The 21,734-nt window shown below is 40.7% G+C and overlaps 1 protein-coding gene across 2 annotated transcripts in view; it reads left to right on the top strand.

Annotated features, from left to right (window-relative positions):
• MYCBP2 (MYC binding protein 2) overlaps positions 1-14,308 on the top strand; it is a gene marked incomplete at both ends in the record, with an annotated part of 205,740 nt that extends 191,432 nt beyond the window's left edge. For both annotated transcript variants that reach the window (XM_084234986.1, XM_084234987.1), the window contains 6 exons: positions 408-596; positions 1,319-1,426; positions 2,367-2,576; positions 10,867-10,974; positions 11,875-12,040; positions 14,193-14,308. In XM_084234986.1, coding sequence (XP_084091112.1) covers positions 408-596; positions 1,319-1,426; positions 2,367-2,576; positions 10,867-10,974; positions 11,875-12,040; positions 14,193-14,308 — 897 coding nt within the window. The remainder of the gene's footprint in view (positions 1-407; positions 597-1,318; positions 1,427-2,366; positions 2,577-10,866; positions 10,975-11,874; positions 12,041-14,192) is intronic.
• Positions 14,309-21,734: the final 7,426 nt, after the last annotated feature.

Genomic DNA, 21,734 nt, shown 5'->3' with positions numbered 1-21,734 from the left:
TCACTTAACACAAATTTGGGTGGAATTCACATAAAGATACCTGTATTTTTTTAAAACCCCATTTTGGCATGGGGATGGATTGTGATTGGGAGATTGTATGGCAGGAATTTTTTTCCTTCATGGCTGCGCATAACAAATATATTAGAATTGTAATTCACTTTTTATCAGCAGTCCCTTTATGTTGAATATATGTTTTAATGACACTAAAAGAAAAGTAGGCTTTATTAATAATCCTCTTATATTCAAACAAAGAGTAAATACCTTTACTTTCTGGTTTCTTATCCTTAACATTTATTTTCTGTGGGAAAATATCCAGGAAAATTAATGTAATGGAAGTAATTACCAGGATATGTGCATTCTTTGATATTTTATGTGCCATTATAATTCATATAATTCATCTTTAATAGGAATATGCTAAGATAGCCTGTAGTAAGACACATCCTTGTGGCCATCCATGTGGAGGTGTTAAAAACGAAGAGCATTGTCTGCCCTGTCTACACGGTTGTGATAAAAATGCCACAACACTGAAGCAAGATGCTGATGACATGTGCATGATCTGTTTCACTGAAGCACTCTCAGCAGCACCAGCCATCCAGGTTGTCTCGGCTTTTAAAGTATTAACTGTCTTGATTTTAAACTGGGAAATATATTTGTCTAATAATCAAATGGTTGACTCTTTTCTGTATCATTGGGAAAGAAATGTACCATTAATAGGTAACAATTTAGTGAAAAGCAAGTGATATCTTTTTATATTCTATTTCTATTTTGTGTGCTTAGTTATAATTTGTAATTTGTGTGAATCTATACAATTAACATAATCAATAGAATTTATAAAATGTTCATAAGGAAGGAAAAAACATTACCCTGTAGCAACACACATCTTAATTTTCAAAATCTAGAATGTTATTTTATACTATTAAGTAACTTATCTATACATAATTTCTCAACTTTTATTAGTTGCTAATTTATATTTTCAATTCTTGTGAGCCCAAGATTATGAAATCTCAAAAATCAATATTAAATCTTTGAATCAGTAGTTTCTTCATTCTGTGAGATATAAAATTTAATAATTTTTCATTTCTCTCTAACCCACCTTATTCTATAAGGTGGCATTTAATATGTAATAGTAAAAAAAATGGGGAAAATTGAAGACTAAGTAATGTCCTGTGAACATTAGAAAGCACTAAAATTTCATCGTACTAAATTTATTTTTCTCTTACCTGTTTTTTAGTAACACCTTAAATTGAAAAATTTGCCAGTTACTTAAGTGTTTGTCATTGTAATATTTGCTTATACCTTTCTCTTTTCTTTATTTAAGCTGGATTGTAGTCATGTATTCCACTTACAGTGCTGTCGACGAGTTTTGGAAAACAGATGGCTTGGTCCAAGGATAACATTTGGATTTATATCCTGTCCCATTTGCAAGGTATGGCAAGATTCAGAAGTTATCTACTGCCTATTTATTTTATTTTATTAATTTTATTTATTTATGTGTAGAAGAACTGGGGTGTAGACCAGAGGTGCAGGGTGAAAGTATTCACGAGAGACAAAGTAGGGAGCTGAACAGGCAGATTTACTGGAATACACTGCTAAGAGGTGCGAGACAGGAGAGGTCTACTGCACCATATGTGGCACCTTACTTTTTCATCACCAACCCAATCAGTTTCTGCTCTCTCCATTCCAGGTACTCATTTCTACCCCCTGACATTTTACCCTATGCCAAGAAATCAGTACCAACCCACCCCTCCGCACACACTCACACATACCAGTCCCGTCAGCAACACGCAAACACACAGAATGTGCTTTAGATACGGCAACAATCTTTCATTGCCAAACTAAAGCAGCAAGAGATATATTTAAGACTCACAGATAAAGTTAATACAATGGAATTTTCATATTCTGCCCTGTTTGCTCCCATTTTCCCTGCTCTTGGGGAAATAAAAGCTTGTGAAGACTTTATAGGATTTTTTTTTAAAGATTTATTTATTTATTTATACATACAAGCACTGGGTACAGTCAGAGCGCAGGAGGGTGAGAGAATTCACCAGAGTCAGAACAGGGAGCAGAACAGGCAGAAGGACCAAAGTACACTGCTGAGGGGAGCAGCAGGCGTCAGTTGAAGTCTGCACGCCATGTGGGACCATCCTCCGGTGACCGGGGAGCAGCCGGGGATCGAACCGGCGCTGCAGAGGCTGCGGGCAGCTTCGCAACCCAGCGCTCAACCGCTGTGCCACCGGGGAGGCCCTATAGGATTATTTTTAAATGGCATTTTATTTAGAAAATACTTACTGTCTGGTTACCACCTAGCATAGCACTTGGCACTTAGGTACACATTCTGTTAAAAATGTTCATGTTTTATATTTCAGAACAAAATAAATCATATAGTTTTAAAAGACCTCCTTGATCCAATAAAAGAACTTTATGAAGATGTCAGAAGAAAAGCCTTAATGAGATTGGAGTATGAAGGTCTGCATAAAAGTGAAGCTATCACAACTCCTGGTGTGAGATTCTATAATGATCCAGCTGGCTATGCCATGAATAGATATGCATATTATGTCTGTTACAAATGCGGAAAGGTATGCTATAAAGTATACTAAGAATTTTTGAGAACTTGAGATTACCTATGTGATTAAGAAGTTAATTGTTTAAATGTATGTAATTATTCTTATGTCTTAAATTTGAAGTTTAAAATGAGAAAGTTTGGTACTGCATTTCAGGATGAATATGCATATTTTTTAATCTATACAAACTATTTCCAAAATATGTAATATTTCTGACTGTAAGCTGTTTTCCATCACTAATAACCTCCTTTTGCCAAATCCAGTTGGTTCTTAAATAAAGTTCTTATACTTTGCTCTTTAAAATTCTGCACCCTTCACTCAGTTTTGATACCCTCTTTCCTTTCTGGTCATTCATCCTCAGCTCCTTCATAAGGCTTCTTTCCAATTACCCACCCCTTACAAATTTGTTTTCTCAGCCCCCCATTCTACCCTGCTAAGACCTCCTTGCCTTTGATGACCTCTTTTTTTTTTTTTAATATTTTTTTTTTTACATCGTTCATTTTTATTTTTTTTTCTGACCCCAATCCCTCCCCTCCCGCCCCCCACACCCCAAAAAGTGTCTCTGGTTCATAGTTTTTGTTGATTTTGATTTTCACTTTCTTATAGTTATTCATTTTCCTGGTCCCTTATTTAAGTTTTCTAGATTCCTGCTATGAGTGAGACCATCCGGTATTTTTCTTTTTCTTTTTGGCTTATTTCACTGAGCATGATCCCTTCCAGCGCCATCCATGTTGCTGCAAATTGCATGTGTTTATCTTTTTTGAATGCTGAGTAATATTCCATGGTATATATGTACCACATCTTCTTGATCCAGTCATCTATTTTTGGGCATTTGGGTTGTTTCCAAAGCTTAGCTATTGTAAACAGTGCTGCTATAAACATAGGGGTGCAGGTGTTCTTTGGAATTGATGTTTCTGTGTTCTTTGGGTAAATACCTAGGAGTGGAATTGCTGGATCCTGTGGAAGCTCTATGTTTAGTAGGTCCAGAAATCTCCACACAGCTCTCCATAGTGGTTGGACCAGTTTGCACTCCCACCAACAGTGCAGAAGAGTTCCTTTTTCTCCACACCCTCGCCAACATTTGTTGTTGCTAGTTTTTTTAATATGTGCCATTCTCACTGGTGTAAGATGGTATCTCATGGTAGCTTTGATTTGCATTTCCCTGATTGCAAGTGATATTGAACATTTTTTCATATGCCTGTTGGCCATTCGCATTTCCTCTTCAGAGAAGTTTCTTTTTAGCTCCTCTGTCCATTTTTTGACTGGATTATTTTCTTTGTTGTTGTTGAGTCTCATCAGCTCTTTGCAGATTTTTGTGATCAGTCCTTTATCATTAGTGTTGTGTGCAAAAATTTTCTCCCAGTTGGGGGGTTTCTCTTTGTTTTTGTTATTGTCTCTTTCGCTGTGCAGAAGCTCTTTAATTTGATGTAGTCCCAGCTGTTGATCTTTGCCTTCACTATCACTGCTTTGGGTGATGTGTCTGTAAAGATGTCTTTGATGTGCAAATCACGTAGTGTTTCGCCTATATTTCCTTCTATGTATTTTATGGTTTCAGGTCTCATGTCTAGTTCTTTAATCCATTTTGAGTTGATTTTTGTATATGGTGTGAGGTAGTGGTCAAGCTTCATTCTTTTGCATGTAGCGACCCAGTTTTCCCAGCACCATTTATTGAACAAACTTTCTTTGCTCCAATGCATAGTCTTTGCTCCTTTGTCAAATATTAGTTGACCATAAATCTGTGGGTTTATTTCTGGATTTTCTATTCGATTCCATTGGTCTGTATGCCTGTTCTTGTTCCAATACCATGCAGTTTTGATGATTATGGCTTTGTAGTAGAGTTTGAAGTCTGGGAGTTTGATGCCTCCATTCCCTTCTTTTTTTTTTTTCAGGAGAGCTTTGGCTATTCGGGGTTTTTTGTGATTCCATATGAATTTCATCAATAATTGTTCTATTTCTTTGAAGAATGACATTGAAATTTTGATTGGAATAGCATTGAATCTGTATATTGCTTTTGGAAGGATGGCCATTTTAATAATGTTTATTCTCCCAATCCATGAGCAGGGGATGTTTTTCTATTTCTTTTAACAGTGTTTTATAGTTTTCTTTGTATAGGTCCTTTACCTCTTTTGTTAGATTTATTCCCAAATATTTGATTTTTTTTGTTTCAATAATAAAAGGGATGGTTTTTTTGATTTCTTCTTCTTCAGATTTATTGTTTGTATATTGGAAGGCTACTGACTTTTGCGTGTTGATTTTGTATCCTGCCACTTTACTGAACTGATTGATGAGTTGAATTAGTTTTTCTGTGGAGTTTTTGGGGTTCTCTATGTATATTATCATATCATCTGCAAAGAGTGATAGTTTGACTTCTTCTTTTTCTATTTGGATTCCTTGGATGTCTTTCTCTTGTCTTATTGCTCTGGCTAGGACTTCCAGTATTATATTGAAAAGCAGTGGTGAAAGTGGACATCCTTGTCTTGTTCCAGATCTTAATGGAATTGCTTTCAGCTTTTCACCATTGAGAATGATACTGGCTGTTGGCTTGTCATATATGGCCTTTATGATGTTGAGGTACGTTCCTTGTATCCCAAGAATTTCAAGGGCTTTTATCATGAATGGGTGTTGCACTTTGTCGAAAGCTTTCTCAGCATCTATTGATATTATCATATGGTTTTTATATTTCTTTTTGTTGATGTGTTGGATAACATTGATTGATTTTCGGATGTTAAACCATCCTTGTGTCCCTGGAATGAATCCTACTTGGTCGTGGTGAATTACCTTATGGATACACTGTTGGATTCTGATAGCTAAAATTTTATTGAGGATTTTTGCATCGTGTTCATTAGGGAGATTGGCCTATAGTTTTCTTTTTTTGTGTTGTCCTTGTTCAGTTTTGGTATTAGTGTAATGTTGGCTTCATAGAACGTGTTTGGTATTGTCCCTTCCTTCTCAATTTTTTGGAAGAGTTTGTGAAGGATAGGCACTAATTCGTCTCTGAATGTTTGGTAGAATTCATTTGTAAATCCATCAGGTCCTGGGCTTTTGTTTTTGGGGAGGTTTTTGATTACCATTTCAATTTCGCTAATTGTAATTGGTCTGTTTAGGTGTTCTATTTCTTCTTTATCTAGCTTTGGGTGATTGTAGAGTTGTAGGAATTTGTCCATCTCCTCTAGATTGTTGAACTTGTTTCCATATAACTGTTCATAGTAGTTATTAATTATTCTTTTGATTTCTGCTGTGTCTGTTGTGATTTCTCCTCTTTCATTTATTATCCTATTTATTTGTGCTTTCTCCCTTTTTGCCCTTGTGAGCCTGGCTAGGGGTTTATCTATTTTATTTATTTTTTCGAAGAACCAGCTCTTGGTTTCATTGATCTTTTGGATTGTTTTTTTAGTTTCGATTTCATTTATTTCTGCTTTGGTTTTTATTATTTCTTTTCTTCTACTGGTTTTGGGGTTTTTTTGTTGTTCTTTTTCTAGATCTTTGAGCTTCGAGATTAGGTTGTTTCTTTGAGTTTTTCTTGTTTCTTGATGTGAGCATCTATTGCTATATATTTTCCTCTTATTACTGCTTTTGCTGCATCCCATACATTTAGGAAATTGGTGTCCTCCTTGTCATTCAATTCAAAGAATTTTTTAATTTCTTCTTTTATCTCCTCGTTAGTCCAGTGGACTTCCAGTAGTGTGGGTTTCAATCTCCACGAGGTAGGAGAGTACCTTGCCTTCTTTTTATGGTTTATTTCTAGTTTGATGCCTTCATGGTCAGAAAAGATGGTTGATAATGATTTCAATCTTGGTGTATCTGTTGATGTTTGTCTTGTGCCCCAGTATATGATCGATCCTAGAGAATGATCCGTGTGCGCTTGAGAAAAATGTATACTCAGATTTCTTTGGGTTTAGTGTTCTATATATGTCTGTTAAGCCCAAGCACTCTAGATCCTTATTTAGAGCTTTAGTGTCTTTACTTATTTTTTGTCTTGTTGATCTATCCATTGTTGATAGTGGTGTGTTGAAGTCTCCCACTACGTATGTGTTTTCTCTGATGTCTGTTTTCAGAGATGCCAATAGTTGTCTGATATATTTTGGTGCTCCTTCGTTTGGTGAATATATGTTAATGAGTGTTATTTCTTCTTGAAGTATTGTCCCCTTGATCATAATGTAATGACCACTGGGGTCTCTTTTTATCTTTTTAAGTTTGAAATCTGTTTTATCTGATATGAGTATAGCTGTTCCTGCCTTCTTTTTTGGTCCATTTGCTTGTAGAATTGTTTTCCATCCTTTAACTTTGAGTCTATTTTTATCTTTTGCAGCTAAATGTGTTTCCTGGAGACAGCAAAAGGTTGGGTTTTGTTTTTTAATCCAGCCTGCAACTCTGTGTCTTTTTATTGGAGAGTTTAGTCCATTTACATTTAGAGTTAGTATTGATATGTTAGCATCTGTATTTGCCATTGTGTTTGTCTTTCCTTTGATTTTATTTATTTATTCTTTTAATAACTTTCTTTGGCCTTCTTTTGTTGTTATTCGTCCCTCTGAGGTTCTGGCTTTAGGACTCCTTGTAGTATTTTTTGGAGTGGGGGTTTAGTTTTAATGAAATTCCGGAGTTTCTGTTTGTCTGGGAAGGTCCATATTCTTTCTTCAAAGAGGAAGGAGAGCTTTGCGGGATAGAGTATTCTTGGTTGGCATCTGTTTTCTTGGAGTCTGTTGACTATGTCCCTCCACTCTCTCCTTGCCCGTAGTGTTTCTTCAGAGAAGTCTGATGTCAGTCTGATTGGTTTCCCTTTGAATGTTATCTGTTTCTTCCCTCTTGTTAGTTTCATCATTTTTTCCTTGTCTTGGATTCTTGGGAGCTTTACTATTATGTGTCTTGCTGTATTTTTCCTTTCGTCATGGAAGTTTGGTGTTCTTCTTGCTTCTTGTATATCAATTTTCAGATCCTTCTTCGCGTTTGGGAAGTTCTCTTCAATTATATCCATGAATATTTTCTCTGTTCCTACATCTCTCTCCTCTCCTTCTGGGATTCCTATAACTCTTATATTTCCTTTCCTCATGGAGTCAGATAGTTCCCGAAGTCTTTCTTCGGTCTTTTTCCTTCGTACTTCTCCTTCCTTTTCTGTTTTAGTTCTTTTTATTTCTGTGTCTTCAAGAGTACTTATTCGTTCTTCCATTTCATCTATTCTGCTTTCATTGCTTTTCCCAGAGTTCTTTAGCGTCTCCATTAATTCTTTGATCTCCTGCATTTCTTTTACTTCCCTCTTTAGGGACTCAATTTCATTCTTCTGGTCATTAATTATTTTCCCCTTATCATTGTTTTCCTTTATGACTTCTGTCAGTTTTTTAATCACAGCAATTTTAAATTCTCTATCTGGAAGGCTCAGAAGTTCTTCCAAGTTACTGTCATTGCCATCTGGTAGATGGTTTTCTTTTTGCGGTGTGCTTTTTTGCTGAGGAGTTGCTGGGTTGCATGTGGTTTTTCTACTCCCTACTGCCTGTTTTTTAATTTGCCGTATTCCTTGTGACACTGTGTTGCTGGTGCTGGCCGGCATCTTGGGCGACCTTCCCAGCTCACCACTGGCTCCTCTGGGGAACTTCTGCTGGGTTCACAAGTCTCCAGCAAAGAAAGGTCCCTGCTCTGTCTCCTCGGTGAGCCTTCTGCTGGGTTCACACAGTCTCCAGCAAGAAAGGTCCCTGCTGCAAAATGCCAGTGCAGGGGACGCGCTCCCCTGCACGCCTGGTCTGCCCCAGCGGTGGGTGCTGCTCTCCTCTGGGCTGGAATTGCAGGCTAGAAGGTGCCCGGCATGGGCAAGCCTCCCAGCTTACCTCTGTCTCCTAGGTGAGCCTTCTTCTGGGTTCACACAGTCTACAGCAAGAAAGGTCCCTGCTGCAAAATGCCGGTGCCAGGGACGCGCTCCCCTGCACGCCCGGTCTGCCCCAGCGGTGGGTGCTGCTCCCCTCTGGGCTGGAACTGCAGGCTAGAAGGCGCCCAGCATGGGCAAGCCTCCCAGCTTACCTCTGTCTCCTTGGTGAGCCTTCTGCTGGGTTCACACAGTCTCCAGCAAGAAAGGTCCCTGCTGCAAAATGGCGATGCGGGAACGTGCTCCCCAACGTGCTCCCCTGCACGCCCGGTCTGCCCCAGCGGTGGGTGCTGCTCCCCTCTGGGCTGGAACTGCAGGCTAGAAGGCGCCCAGCATGGGCAAGCCTCCCAGCTTACCTCTGTCTCCTTGGTGAGCCTTCTGCTGGGTTCGCCTTTGATGACCTCTTATTCATCCATGCTTTTGTCTACCATCTGACCTTCCAAAATATTTGCAATGTGCATACACATATCCAACTTCCTACTAGACATTTGGATTTCTCAAAGATACTTCAAAGTTCACACATCTAATGTTATATTCATCCACTTTGACTCTCAGTCCCCAGTCTTTACTCACAAAATCTTGTCAGTTCTATCTTTAAATGTTTAAGTCCATTTTTTCTCCCTAGTCCATCTTCAGCAGCCCTAATCATTTCATTGGTAATTTAGTAACCTTCTTACTGTACTCCTTGTGTGGAGCACCTAACCCCTCCATTCTATCCTTGATACTTACACTGCTGCTAGTAGATTAATATTTCTAGATCTCAGACCTGATTGTGTTACTCTTCTGCTTATAATCCTGCAACAACAGTCTCCAGTCTCATCTCCTAATATGCTAATACTTGTGCTGCATTCTACAAAATACTGAACAATGCGCAGTTCCCCAAACTTGGCCATGTTTGTTCACCACTACCACCTGCATGCCATTGCAGAATCTATTTCTCTTCATAGGTTATCTTCTCTACCTCCTCCTCTGCACCTGCCACCCACCAGGCACACATGCTCATCTGCAAAGCCAAATCTAACTTCTTGCCTCTGGATTCATCTCCCCTATAAAGTGCTGCACCACCACCGCATGATTTGGGCATCTTACATGAATCCATTATTGCACTCTTTCTGCATTGTGATTTTTGGTTGGCTAGTCTCCTCCCCACTTGAGAAGTTTCTTGATAACAGAAACTGTTTTTTTGTTTGTTTGTTTATCTCTAATACTTTCACTTACTAGATAATAGGTTATTTAGGAAATGAATAAACATGTAAAGGGAGTCAACAAATACATAGTCTCCCACTGGAACAAGATGAAAATAAAGATAATAAATGGAAGGCTAAGTAGAGGAGAGCCAGAAAAGGAATGAAGATTCATACAGCAAGGAGAGACCACTAATGTGTATTTGAGAAACTTATTATTTCAAAGAAAATATTTCTGTGAGTTTAATGTAGTAAACATCATAAATGAATATTGTGCTACCAGAGGGATAATAGTCAAATGTGTAGGAAATCAAGCAGGGTTATAGAAAAGTGAAATATCTGGAATAAAGAAGAGATCCCAGGACAAAAGAAATACTTCTGATGCCATATTTAGCTAGTAGAAGGCTGTTCCTAACCTCTGTATCAATGGAGCCTGTCTTTTGACCTGTTTTTTTAGTACAAATAATAGATTTATATTGACTCATCTTGTTTATCCTCAATTAAGGACATAGTCTTTTAGCTGTGGAACATGTCATGCATACAGATTGCCCCAATTAAAATTGACCTCTTTTATTTTGTGCCCAGAGCAAATACAGATAAATTATTCATCATGACATTTCATTTATTCAAGTGTCTATTTTGAATACTGTTCAGTTCTTGCATATAATGTAGCTTTGTAACTGGAGCAGTATTCTGAATAGAATTATCAAATTCGCCTTTCCTTCAAAAAAATGTTATATATCAATATTGTTTTTTCCCCACTAGCCCTCAGAGATTATAATTCTGTACTAACATTTATGTTAGGCAAAATTTTATTTCTATAGTATTAAAATTTGGGGCATCTTAGGCATTTTTTAAAGCAGTTAAGGGAATACATTATTTAAAATTTTGAAATGAGAACATTTACTCGAAATTTGACCTAGAAAAGCAGTTTCTCTTTACTACTCTATAACCTATTCTTGGTATTTATTTTGAATATTTTATTTATATATATATATTTTTTTACATCCTTTTGTTATTTTGCTTTGATAGTGCGGTATTAGAACTTCCTACTATAAACATGAGTCCATTCCAGAATTGAAACAGCTTTATTTCTTACCCTGATCTGTCCTACAGGCAACAATATGGACATCCTCTTGGCATTGCAAGGAGGTTCCTGGTAGACAATAATATTTTCTCACAGCTCTTGTTCTCACTTTCACTTCACACTTATCGCTTAATGCAGCCTTTTCTCTTTTCCTGTTGTAATCTAAATGTGTTCTCTCCATAGGCATATTTTGGTGGTGAAGCTCGCTGTGATGCAGAAGCTGGGCAAGGAGATGATTATGATCCCAGAGAGCTCATTTGTGGTGCCTGCTCTGATGTGTCCAGGGCTCAGGTGGGAAGAACATTCTATAGAATTCAACTTTTTTTTAAATAAAAATAATGTAACCAATATAGTAGGAATTGTGTAGTAGGTTTTTCCCTTAGTGTTTTCTGATGTTTGTACAGTAGGGCATAATTTTCCAAATTACTTCATGTGTGTTATTTCTTTTGAATATTTGTACTTTCTAATTTCTTACTTCATTTTCTTAAATGTGAAGTCACACTCTTAGGTTTTCCCCTTGCCAATTAAATCTTCACAGTATGTCTTTGGGACTGAGAGATAAGGAAATATTAATTTTTCAATTTGACTGACCAGGAAACAGTTAAAGGGAAACTAAGTGACTTGTTTACTAAATAAGTTTGGTTATGATGGAGCTAGGATCAGTACTCAGGACTTTGTGCAGATCTTTTGAGCAAAGCCATACATTCATTAATTTCTAATGTATAAATCATCTAATATTTTATTTTGGGTTTTTTTTTTCCCCCCCAAACAAAAATCTCACATATGTCTTAAGCCAGCCTGCTAGCCACAGAAGCATACAGAGAAAACATGTCCAATTAATAATGATACTTTCAGTATGCTATGGTAAAATGCTACTGATCTTGGTAAATATAAATTTGTGTGCCTCCTCACATGCAGTTCCTTATAGACTCCACTTGGTTCTTCTCCATTTTCTCCTCATGGAATTGTACCTGATCTTATTACCAAGTTGTCATCCAGATTCATTGGGGAATGGGACAGTTCTGCTTCTGTTTCTTGGCCAGGAATTGCTTGATCCTGGAAGTCAAGTCTCCATCAGTTTTGATAGCTGTGTATACTCTCAAAATGTGAATCACTGAGCTGTCTGTGACCATCTGAAGTATAGTTGAAGTAGACTCACTGTCATGTTGTGTCTGTTTTCTTTTGCCATAGATGTGTCCAAAACATGGCACGGACTTTTTGGAATATAAATGTCGCTATTGCTGTTCGGTGGCTGTCTTTTTCTGTTTTGGAACAACACATTTTTGTAATGCTTGTCACGATGATTTTCAAAGAATGACTAGCATTCCTAAGGAAGAACTACCACACTGTCCTGCAGGTATGCTTTTAATATAAGGTGATGATTTACATGGTATCTGTTAAGTTTTATTGAAAGACCACATGCAAACTCTGTGTTAAGTGACAGAAACCTGGTTTAAACCAGCCTTAGAATCAAAGAGAATCCCTCTGCTCTTACAATCTTCTAACTTTGAGTGAAGCAGAAAGTTAGATCATTGTTGTGAATGAGGTGCTTGGAACTATAGTGAAGAGGAATGAGAAGAAAGTCAAATTACAAAACAGTATAATATGGTATGTTGCCTTTTGTAAGAAAGGAGGAAATGAGACTATTATATGCATAGTTTATATTTACATAAAAAGGAAAAGATATATAACATTAACATTGATTAACTTGGAAAAAGCAAGGTAAATGGGGTAGAGATGGAGAGAAGATAATTTATTATAGATAATTTTTTGACATTTCTGTTTTTAACCATGTGATATCTAAGTATAATATCTGTTCAAAAAATAATATAAATAGGATTTTTTTAAACTATGGCTACTTTTTACTGTTTGCTCATGTCAAGTAATATTGTACACTGTTCTCTCTGAAAACTTTTTTTAAGTAGAAGTAGTGGAGTTGGAAAGAGCAAGATCAAAATAATGTAAGAACATACTCTAAAATAGAGGCTGAATAAGATGAAAACTGTAATTAGCAGGAGGAGGGTGGGGAGCCTCAGAGAGGAGAATGGGTAAGGCAAAGGAAGGGTTCTCTCCTACACATTCGTATAATCATCTGGGTCAGCCAACAGAAGGGACTTTGCCCTTTAAACAATTGTGACTCACTGAAATAAGGCAAGAAAGGAGATATAGGGAGATGGTAGGGGAATGGTATTGATGGCTGGGCATTTTCACATGTTTTTTTTCTCATCTAAGTTTTACAACCTACAAGGTAGATAGCATTGCCTCCACACTTACAAATGAAAAATCAAGACCTAATGAGGTTAAGTGACTGGATTGTGATCACCCACATAGTTTGAGGTGTGCCCTCACTTCCTTACATATTCCTCTAACTCATCCGTTCATTTAGAGAACTGGAGTAGAATTAGAGGATACCATACGGTGAGATCAGCAGGTAAGTTACTGTACAGTTTACCTCAAAGAAAAGAAAGACTGATTCTCAGTCACTACCAAACATCAACTCTGAATTTTTAACTTGGATAAAGACCAGAATCCAGATTAAGAAGTTGAAGTAGATACTCACCCCTCTATTCCTTTCTAAAATACTGACTACCTTCTTGGTGCCAGGATACTTAATTTTAGCAGCACCCGGGGAATTAGCTTTTGCCGTGCCTATTTTTAAGAGAAAGGATCAAAGAATCAGAAAATTTATCTTTGCCTCAGTTTCCTTTTCTGAAAAATGTTGGAAACTAGTGGCCAGAAGCTAATGCATAGTTAATTTCCATCCTCCGCTGTAAATAGGGACTCTGTGTTCCAGTACAAGCACAGCCTGTATTCCATACACAGTAATACTCTGCGCTTATGACATAAGCACGTTGACATAAGAAATCTTTTTAAAAAGTAGAAAAGTAGTTTCTGTACATTTTCAAGCCTAGTTTGTTTGGTTACCTACAAATTTCTACCTTCCCCAAAGTTTCTTCCAGATTACTATATTTTATTTTATCATTTGTATTTTTAAGCTGATTAGTTTTCATTTTTCATTTTCTCTTAAGATACTTTTAAAAATAACACTTAAGAGTCTTCCCATCTTACCAGTGTTTGCTTTTTTTTCTTCTGAGAAGATTATAATGTATAATATGGCTTTTTTTACACCTAAAGTTTTTTTAATCATACAGTCAACACAAAAGTTTCCATCCAGAATAATTTCCTGTTTGATTACATTTAGGGATTTTTGTGACAATTTTTTTTTTTTTGCTAGAAAACAATGTATTAAAGAAAAGGCTATCTTTTAAAAGATCTGTTTATTAAAAGAAAAGGCTCTCTAGCTAAGAGCAGCTATCTATGTTAGGGACCCTGTTGAATTTCTTATAATGAGCATTTTTACTTTTGTGGTTAGAGGATACATTTTTTAATTTTATATTTGCATAACCATAGCCTTTATTTGCATAACTTATGGTTTCTGTTTACATGAGATTTCGATGGGTGTATTTTTTTTTAATTATATTCTTTTGCCTCCTTCAAAATTTATACAGGTCCCAAAGGCAAGCAGTTAGAAGGAACTGAATGTCCTCTCCACGTTGTTCATCCACCCACTGGGGAAGAGTTTGCTCTAGGTTGTGGAGTGTGTAGGAATGCTCACACTTTTTAGAACACTCAGATTCCTTTGTCTACAGAGAGAAAAGTTTTCTTCATCCTCCAAAGGGATGTGGTGAAGTTAAACTGCTCAGGATAAGAACCGGGACCATTTTTAAACCCATGAAAATGAACCATTTACAGTGCAAGAAGGATGCCAAATACCATGTACATAATTCTTGCTATGGAAAGTTTTCCCATGATTTTGGTTTATCTTCTTTTGAACCAAGACATCAAAGTTCTGAGGTGTTTGCATGTGGCCATTACCGTCATTGGCCTGTGATGCATTGGACATTTATAGATAATTGATATAAAAGAATCACCATGCCCATGGACTAAGAATGATGCTGGCTTTCAAGCAAAAAAAGAAAATTAATCATTGTTTATTGTATACTGCCTTTTTGTAATCCTGTACAATTGCATCACGGGTGGGGATAAAAAGAGGAATATTCTGGTTTATTTCCTAGACTGTTATTTAAAAAAAATTGTGTTAGGATGCATATAAATGTAATAAGTATCACACACTGTACATAAAAATATCAATGTTTGTCCTGTATAAGAATTACTAAATTACAAATGCAGTTTCATTTAAACTTCTAGGTTAAGTTTGAGCCTGAAATTTTAATGAAGTGCAATACTGAGTGTGCCTCATTATCTTACAGCTGTAAACATATTGGAATGTACATGTCAATAAACCACTGTACATTTTTATACAGTGATAAAGTCCAACAATTGTGTCAGTACTGCTTGAAAAACAAAATTTAAATAACTTAAAGTTCTAAAAATTTATCCACTTTTCCTTGGAAAGAAACTTACTAGCAGACAATGATGATTTTCACAACTGTTAGGAAAAATAAAAGTAGGAATAAAGTTCAATTTTGGAGTCTTAAACACATGATAGAAAATACACATAGATACGAGATGTATCTACATACAGACCTATGCTAGAGCCAGAAGAAAACATTAAGGAAATTGACCAACTGAATTATGACAAACTCAGAGGATGATGCTTGACACAACTGGTGGGTCTTCTTCCAAGCACTTAAAACTGCAGGACATGACTCAAAAGCAGACACATTTTGTAAGACAATACAGGATTTATTAACACAGGAGGAGAGAGAAAGTATTTAAAGACTAGCACAGCCAAAATGCTGCCTGTCCTGCTGAAACTGCATTCCTAGGTGAACGTAGGTAATTTCTGGGTCCAACCTGTGAGCTTACAATTGCAAGGCGTGACTCAGACTCGGACTGTGACAATAGCAGCATTTATTTGCAAGGGCAAGAGATATAAGGAAAAAGGAAAGACTTTCTAAGGCCACACATGGCCAACTGTCCTACCCCAAACAGTGTTTCCAGTGCCCAGTAGTACAAAAGCTGCTTGTGAATGATGGAGTTGCCCCTCCAATGAGAGCCTGGAACTGGTTGCACACACACGTAATAGCCTGGCACCCCACTCAGTAGTGGCAGCTGGAGGTAATCACAGGTGGTACTGCAGAGGTGATACAGCAACAGCCAGCAGCTCCTATCCAGAGGTCAGACGGGACAGCACCAGAAGCAACAGAACCAGAAAGTGGTGCTGGACTTGTTGGAGGTAGTACTGGAGGTTGGCAGTGGTACTGAAGGATCAGAAGTGTAGACAGCTCTTAGAGGTGGCCAGGCACAGGCCAGCAGCAGACAGCTCTTAGAAGCACCAGGCACAAGTCAGCAATGCAGGTCAACAGGCAGTGTAAAGGACTAAGCAGCAGTGTACAGCTCTAGGTGGCAGTACAGGTGGTGCTGGAGACAGGAACAGCAGTCAGGCAGTTCAAAAAGCAGATGGGAAGATTTTCCCAGGCGAGTCTGGATGAGTATATCCCAAGCTATCTGCTACCCTGGCTTTTGTGGCTCTTGAGGTCTGCATGCTGCAACCAGATTGGTACAATTTCAAAACCAGTGCTGTCTTCAAACTTTATTGGCACTGGCCCAGGTTCAAACCTGACTGGCACATTTTCAAAATTGAACAAGTTTCAAAGCCCAATCCCCACCAGCACATAAAACCCCACCTGCACTGAGGTCAGCCGCCTTGCTCTAGGGATGCAGCAGAGCCAGTCATGCGCCACCCCTGAACCAGGAACACAGCACTGCTCTTACACAGCTCTGCACAGCATCCGCTGAGCAGAAACCAAGGTCCAAGCCAAGTCACAAGAGACAAACTGGCAGCTTCTCCACAGACACCCTTCTTCACCAGCAGTTTAACTGCTGAAGCCCCAGCTCCACCCCTTTTTACCATCTGCCTCCAGTCCATTCCTTCTACCAACAAATTGACTATGAGCGCCACTCACTGACTCGGAGGTTGCTCCTCACTGTTGCTCTTACACAGTCTATTTTATTTACTAGCATTTTTTAAAACTTTATAATCAACAAATTCACTGATCTTTATAGATAAGTGGATCTTTGTAGATAATAGGTTTTTTTTAATAGTAATCCATGAAATTGCCAAATTGCTTGACTCATCATACATCAGACTGTATTTATTTCACAAGACTTGACAAAAATTTTGATTCATTTTATTCTAAATTATTTCAAGATAAGAAGAGTATGCAAACTTCCTTTGCATTATTTGGTCAGAGTTGCTAGTACCCCAATGTATTTGCAAGCAGGAGGCATAATTTGTTGTCATTGAGAGTACTGGTCATCCCCTAGCAAACTGAAAGGGCTGGAGGCAAGACTAGTCCTATTTCAACATCCAGAATAATTTGCATTAATATTTCTTTAACCCCCACATCTTCAGCAGGAAACAGTCCTGAAGGCATTGCATTCCCATGTTTATATCTTTTTTTTCTAACAAAGGACTACTGGGGATCCACATCCTATGTTCAAAAGAAATTCCAGACTCTTCAGAGCAGCGTAGCTTTTTTTTTTTTTTCCCAAAACATGTTATTCTGCCTTGAGGATGTTGGGCAACAGCTATCAGGAAAGAATGACCCTGCTTCTTAAAGGAGCTCACAGCCCCAGCTTCTATGGCTCAAGAAGTTCTGTTCCCCTGCTCCGCCCCCACCACTCCCATCCTTGGTCCTTGTCTATAACATTACTATGGTTATAGGCTTGTGAAAGAAGACAGGGTACAGCCTCAAGATTTCACTTTATTTTTTTAAAGATTTATTTATACAAGAACTGGGGTACAGGCCAGATGCGCAGGAGGGTGAGAGGATTCACCAGAGACAGAGTGGGGAGCAGAACAGGCAGACTAACGAAATACACTGCTGAGGGGAGAAGCCAGCCTGACAGGAGAGGTCTGCCACGCCATGTGGGACCCTCGGGGCTGCAGAGGCTATGGACAGCTTCACAGCACTGCACTCACCCATCTGCGCCACCAGGGGAGGCCCTCAAGATTCACTTTAAATGTCTTCAGAAATCACAAAGTAGGTAGAGAGGAAAGCTGTTTGGAGGTCTAACTCTGGAAAACCGAAGGGGAGAACTGAGTAAGGCTGTTGTAAATATATTTGACTTAAACTCACAGTCCACAAGAATGAAATAACCTTGAGAATACCACACAGAGGTACCATGGATACATGAGCACTGTAAAGTTTTGTGTCATTACTTGTTGGCAAATCAATCACCTTCAGTGTATAAATTGTAAAGGGTAAGAGAACTATTTGCAGCTTGTGTGATGTTCTTGTAATGCATGCCAGACCTAGAAAGAAGTGTCTTGGCACTTTCCTGGGTTATTGCTTTACAAGGCACAAAGTGAGTCCTTATAAAAACACTTTCTGCATTTGATATTAGTGGCTCCTTTCATGAGGTGTTCCTGCTGCTTAGCCAGTAAGAGAAAAGATCACAGCTCTTGCTGCTGAGGAGGACTGGAATTAAAAAACAACTGCCTCTGTCCTCACTTCTGGAGTTAAAGCCACTAGTACTAGTAACAATGAGAAAACTAACATTTACTGGGCTTGTTACATTTTATTATTTCCCATTCTACAGATGAGGAAACTGAAGCACAAGGAAGGTAAATAACTTGGCAAAACTCATATCTAGTAAAGGCAGAACCTGGATGAAAATCTAAGTCAAAAAACAAAAAATATTCTTCCCTGATGGATGGGTCTGCTCCAAAAATACCCTCTCCCTTTCCTCCCAAAGTCACTGATCTTCACTAATGCAACTAAGTGGATGTGAGTATTGATTGATTAGAATATAAGCACACATCTTTAAAAAAATAAAATCTTTAAATAAAAATAAGAGGGAAAGAGAAGGAGCATTCTGTAAGTGTGCCAAGGTCCTGTGTTCTTTAGGAAGAGGCTAGATAGTAAGGAATTAAAAAGAACTACAGTTGAAGTGTGAAATGTAACATAATATTCTAGATATGCTTGCTGATTTGTTTTAATGTGTTTTGCTGATCATTAATAATGTCAATCTAGCATTCAAATAAATGGGACTATAGTCCACAAATATCATTGTTTCTCTTAGGACTTAGTGTCCATCATCCAGTCACTAAAGGACCTAGAAAAATGTTGCAGTTCGGTACATCCACATTATTGTCACTAGAAGCTTTGTACCATTTGAAGTGATGGTCAGATAGTCAGGTCCAAACAGAAAACACTGGTATTTTCCCCACACTGAATTTTTTTTTTAAAGATTTATTTATTTATACACAAGCTGGGATACAGGCCAGATACGCAGGAGGGTGAGAGGATTCACCAGAGTCAGAGTGGGGAACAGAACAGGCAGAGACACCGAAATACACTGCAGAGGGGAGCAGTGGACACAACAGAAGACGTCTGCTGCACCATGTGGGACCCTCCCCCGCCGGCAGGAATCTAACTGGCGCTGCAGAGGCTGCCAACAGCTTCATAGGGTGGCACTCAACTGCCTGCACCACCAGGGGAGGCCCTGAATCTTTTTTTTTTTTTTTAAAGACAAGTTTTTTTTTTTTTTTTAAAGCTTTATTTATTTATTTTTGCAAGCACTGGGTACAGTCAGAAGCACGGGAGGGTGAGAGAATTCACCAGAGCCAGAGAGGGGAGCAGAGCAGGCAGAAGGACCGAAGTACACTGCTGAGGGGAGCAGCGGGCGGCAGGAGAGGTCTGCGCGCCATGTGGGACCCTCCTCCGGTGGCCGGGGAGCAGCCGGGGATCGAACCGGCGCTGCAGAGGCTGCGGGCAGCTTCGCAACCCAGTGCTCAACCGCTGCGCCACCGGGGAGGCCCCCTGAATCTTTTTTTTAAAGATTGATTTATTTATGCATACAAGAACTGGGGTACAGGCCAGAGGTGTGGGGGGTAAGAGGATTCACCAGAGACAGAGTGGGGAACAGAACAGGCAGACTAACTGAAATACACTGCTGAGGGGAGCATCGGGCAAGATAGGAGAGGTCTGCTGCACCTCTCTTAGCCAGTAAGAGAAAAGAAAAGATCTGTGATCTTTTCTCTTACTACCTACCTCATGTGGATAGATCCCTGGCCAGGGATCTAACCTGTGCTGCAGAGGCTCTGGATAGATTATTCAGAGGTTGCATCTTAACCCCTTGCAACACCAGGGAGGCCCACACTGAATCTTAATGTTATTTTACACATGCTTCCTAGCTCAATTTGGGGTGGGGCACAGTGGAAGAGTGGAGGGGCCCTTGGGCATCACTGCCTCCCAATCTCTTAGATCAATGGAACACATTTTTGGATAGAATGTTACTTTTTCTTTATATTTGAGGGAGGCGGGAGAATGGGGAATCCTTCACATTATGATTTTGCACCTAAGGATATTTCTAACTTGAAGATATTCAAAAAAAAAAAAAAAAATCCAAACCTGTAAAACAAGTTACCTATAGTAGCAGTGACAAGCCAAGATGCTAGGATTTACAAAATGCTTCATCCCAGGTATACATTCAATTACTCATCCCCTTTACACTTTCCTCATCGTGTTTCAGAAAGCTATTTACAAATGTCAGGCGTCTATAAAGTAAAGGTGCTTTCAAAAAAGTAGTCACTGATGATATAAGTTGTTTAAGAAAATTGAAAAATGCAATATTTTACATGCACAAATCCCTTGTAATTCCGGCGTCAACACTGTCACCATTTGGGTAGTTTTAAAACACCTGTCCATGTATGATGTGCACCGTCTATTTCTTGCAGTCCGCATGGTGTGTCTCCGCGTGGGCTGCTCCGCCCTCAAGGCCAGCAGCTTATCCTGGAATCCAGAGACACTCCTGCTTTTTCCCTTCTGCTCCACCTCCCTAAACTTTCCGGCTAGTCTCTTGGGCCTCTAGCTCGCTCCAGCCCTCCCAAGTCCAAGCCCGGCTTTGCGGAGCAAGGCAGAGAGCAAGGTGCATCCCCTTGAACCGGGAGGCCGAGACCCCCAGCGGCGCGCGCTCCCGCGCGGGCGCATCACGGCGGGCGCGCGCGCGCACCCCCGGGCGGAGACGCGCCGGGAAAAGCGCGCGGCCGCGATCCCGGGCGCCATCTTGGGCTCGCCGTCTCGGCCCAGGCGCGGGGCCCTACGCGGTGGCGGCAGCTCGCGCCGGGTGCCTCGCGCCGACTGGGGGTCTCAGGAGAAGACGCGGCGGCGCGGGCCGGAGAAGGAAGGCGTCTCCCTGGGCAGCCGGAGCGCCGCGGTGGAGCCGCGTTGGCGCCCGCCGCGGGACCTGCGCCTCGGATGCGGGCGGAGCGCGGGGGGCCGCCGCGGCGGGGGCGCTGAGCGGGAGGCCCGGGGCGCCTCATGTGAGGGTCGCGGGCCCGGCCGCCGCCGCCGCGGTTCCCGGAGCCCGGGGTGGTGTGTGGGGGAAGCCGCCTCCGGCAGCAGGTAACGGCGGGGGCAGGGCCGAGCCCCGGTGCGGCCGGGGAGGGGGCGCCGACATGGCTGGGTGTCGGGGTGGCCAGTGGGGTGCGCGGGCCCGGGCGCGGGCGGGGGGCGCGGCGCGAGGACCTGGCGCCTGCCTGGGGGCGTTTCCCCGCGGCGCCCGCTTGAAAACATGTCAACAAGGCGTGGTGCGTGTGGGGCGCGGCCGCCCGCCCTCCCCGCCCGCTCGCGGGCCCCGGGACTGACTCCCGGGCGGGGCCCGCGACAGGTACCGGGCGTGGCGCGCGCTGCCAGCCCCTCCCGGCGTCGCCGGCTCCGCGGGCGCGAGTAACTTAAGAAACGGGGGGCGTTGAGGTGTCAGAATAGACGGCCCGGCGTGGGGCGCCTGCGACCCGTCCGGGAGAGCCCGTGGGGGCGCCCCCGCCGCGGAACCCGGGGAAACTTGGTTAACGTGTGCGGAACGGCGTCGCCCCTGCCCGTGGCGTGCGCGTCCGTTTCGGGTGGGGTTGCAGGCCCGTCGGGGGGGTCAGCGGAAACCTCTTACCTCTGCGACTCCCGACTGAGAGGTGGGAGGTGACGGCGATGGTGGTGACGTTACTGGGTTTTGTTCCTGCTGGTGATGCCCAGCCAGATCGTGTCGGTGGAGGCGCGTCCCCCCACCATTCCTGAGATGGTGAT

Source organism: Talpa europaea, assembly GCF_964194135.1.
Source record: "Talpa europaea genome assembly, chromosome: 6".
In the NCBI taxonomy this organism is placed as follows: domain Eukaryota; kingdom Metazoa; phylum Chordata; class Mammalia; order Eulipotyphla; family Talpidae; genus Talpa; species Talpa europaea.
The sequence above is the reverse complement of the archived record's forward strand: the minus strand, read 5'-3'. Positions and strand labels throughout refer to the sequence as shown.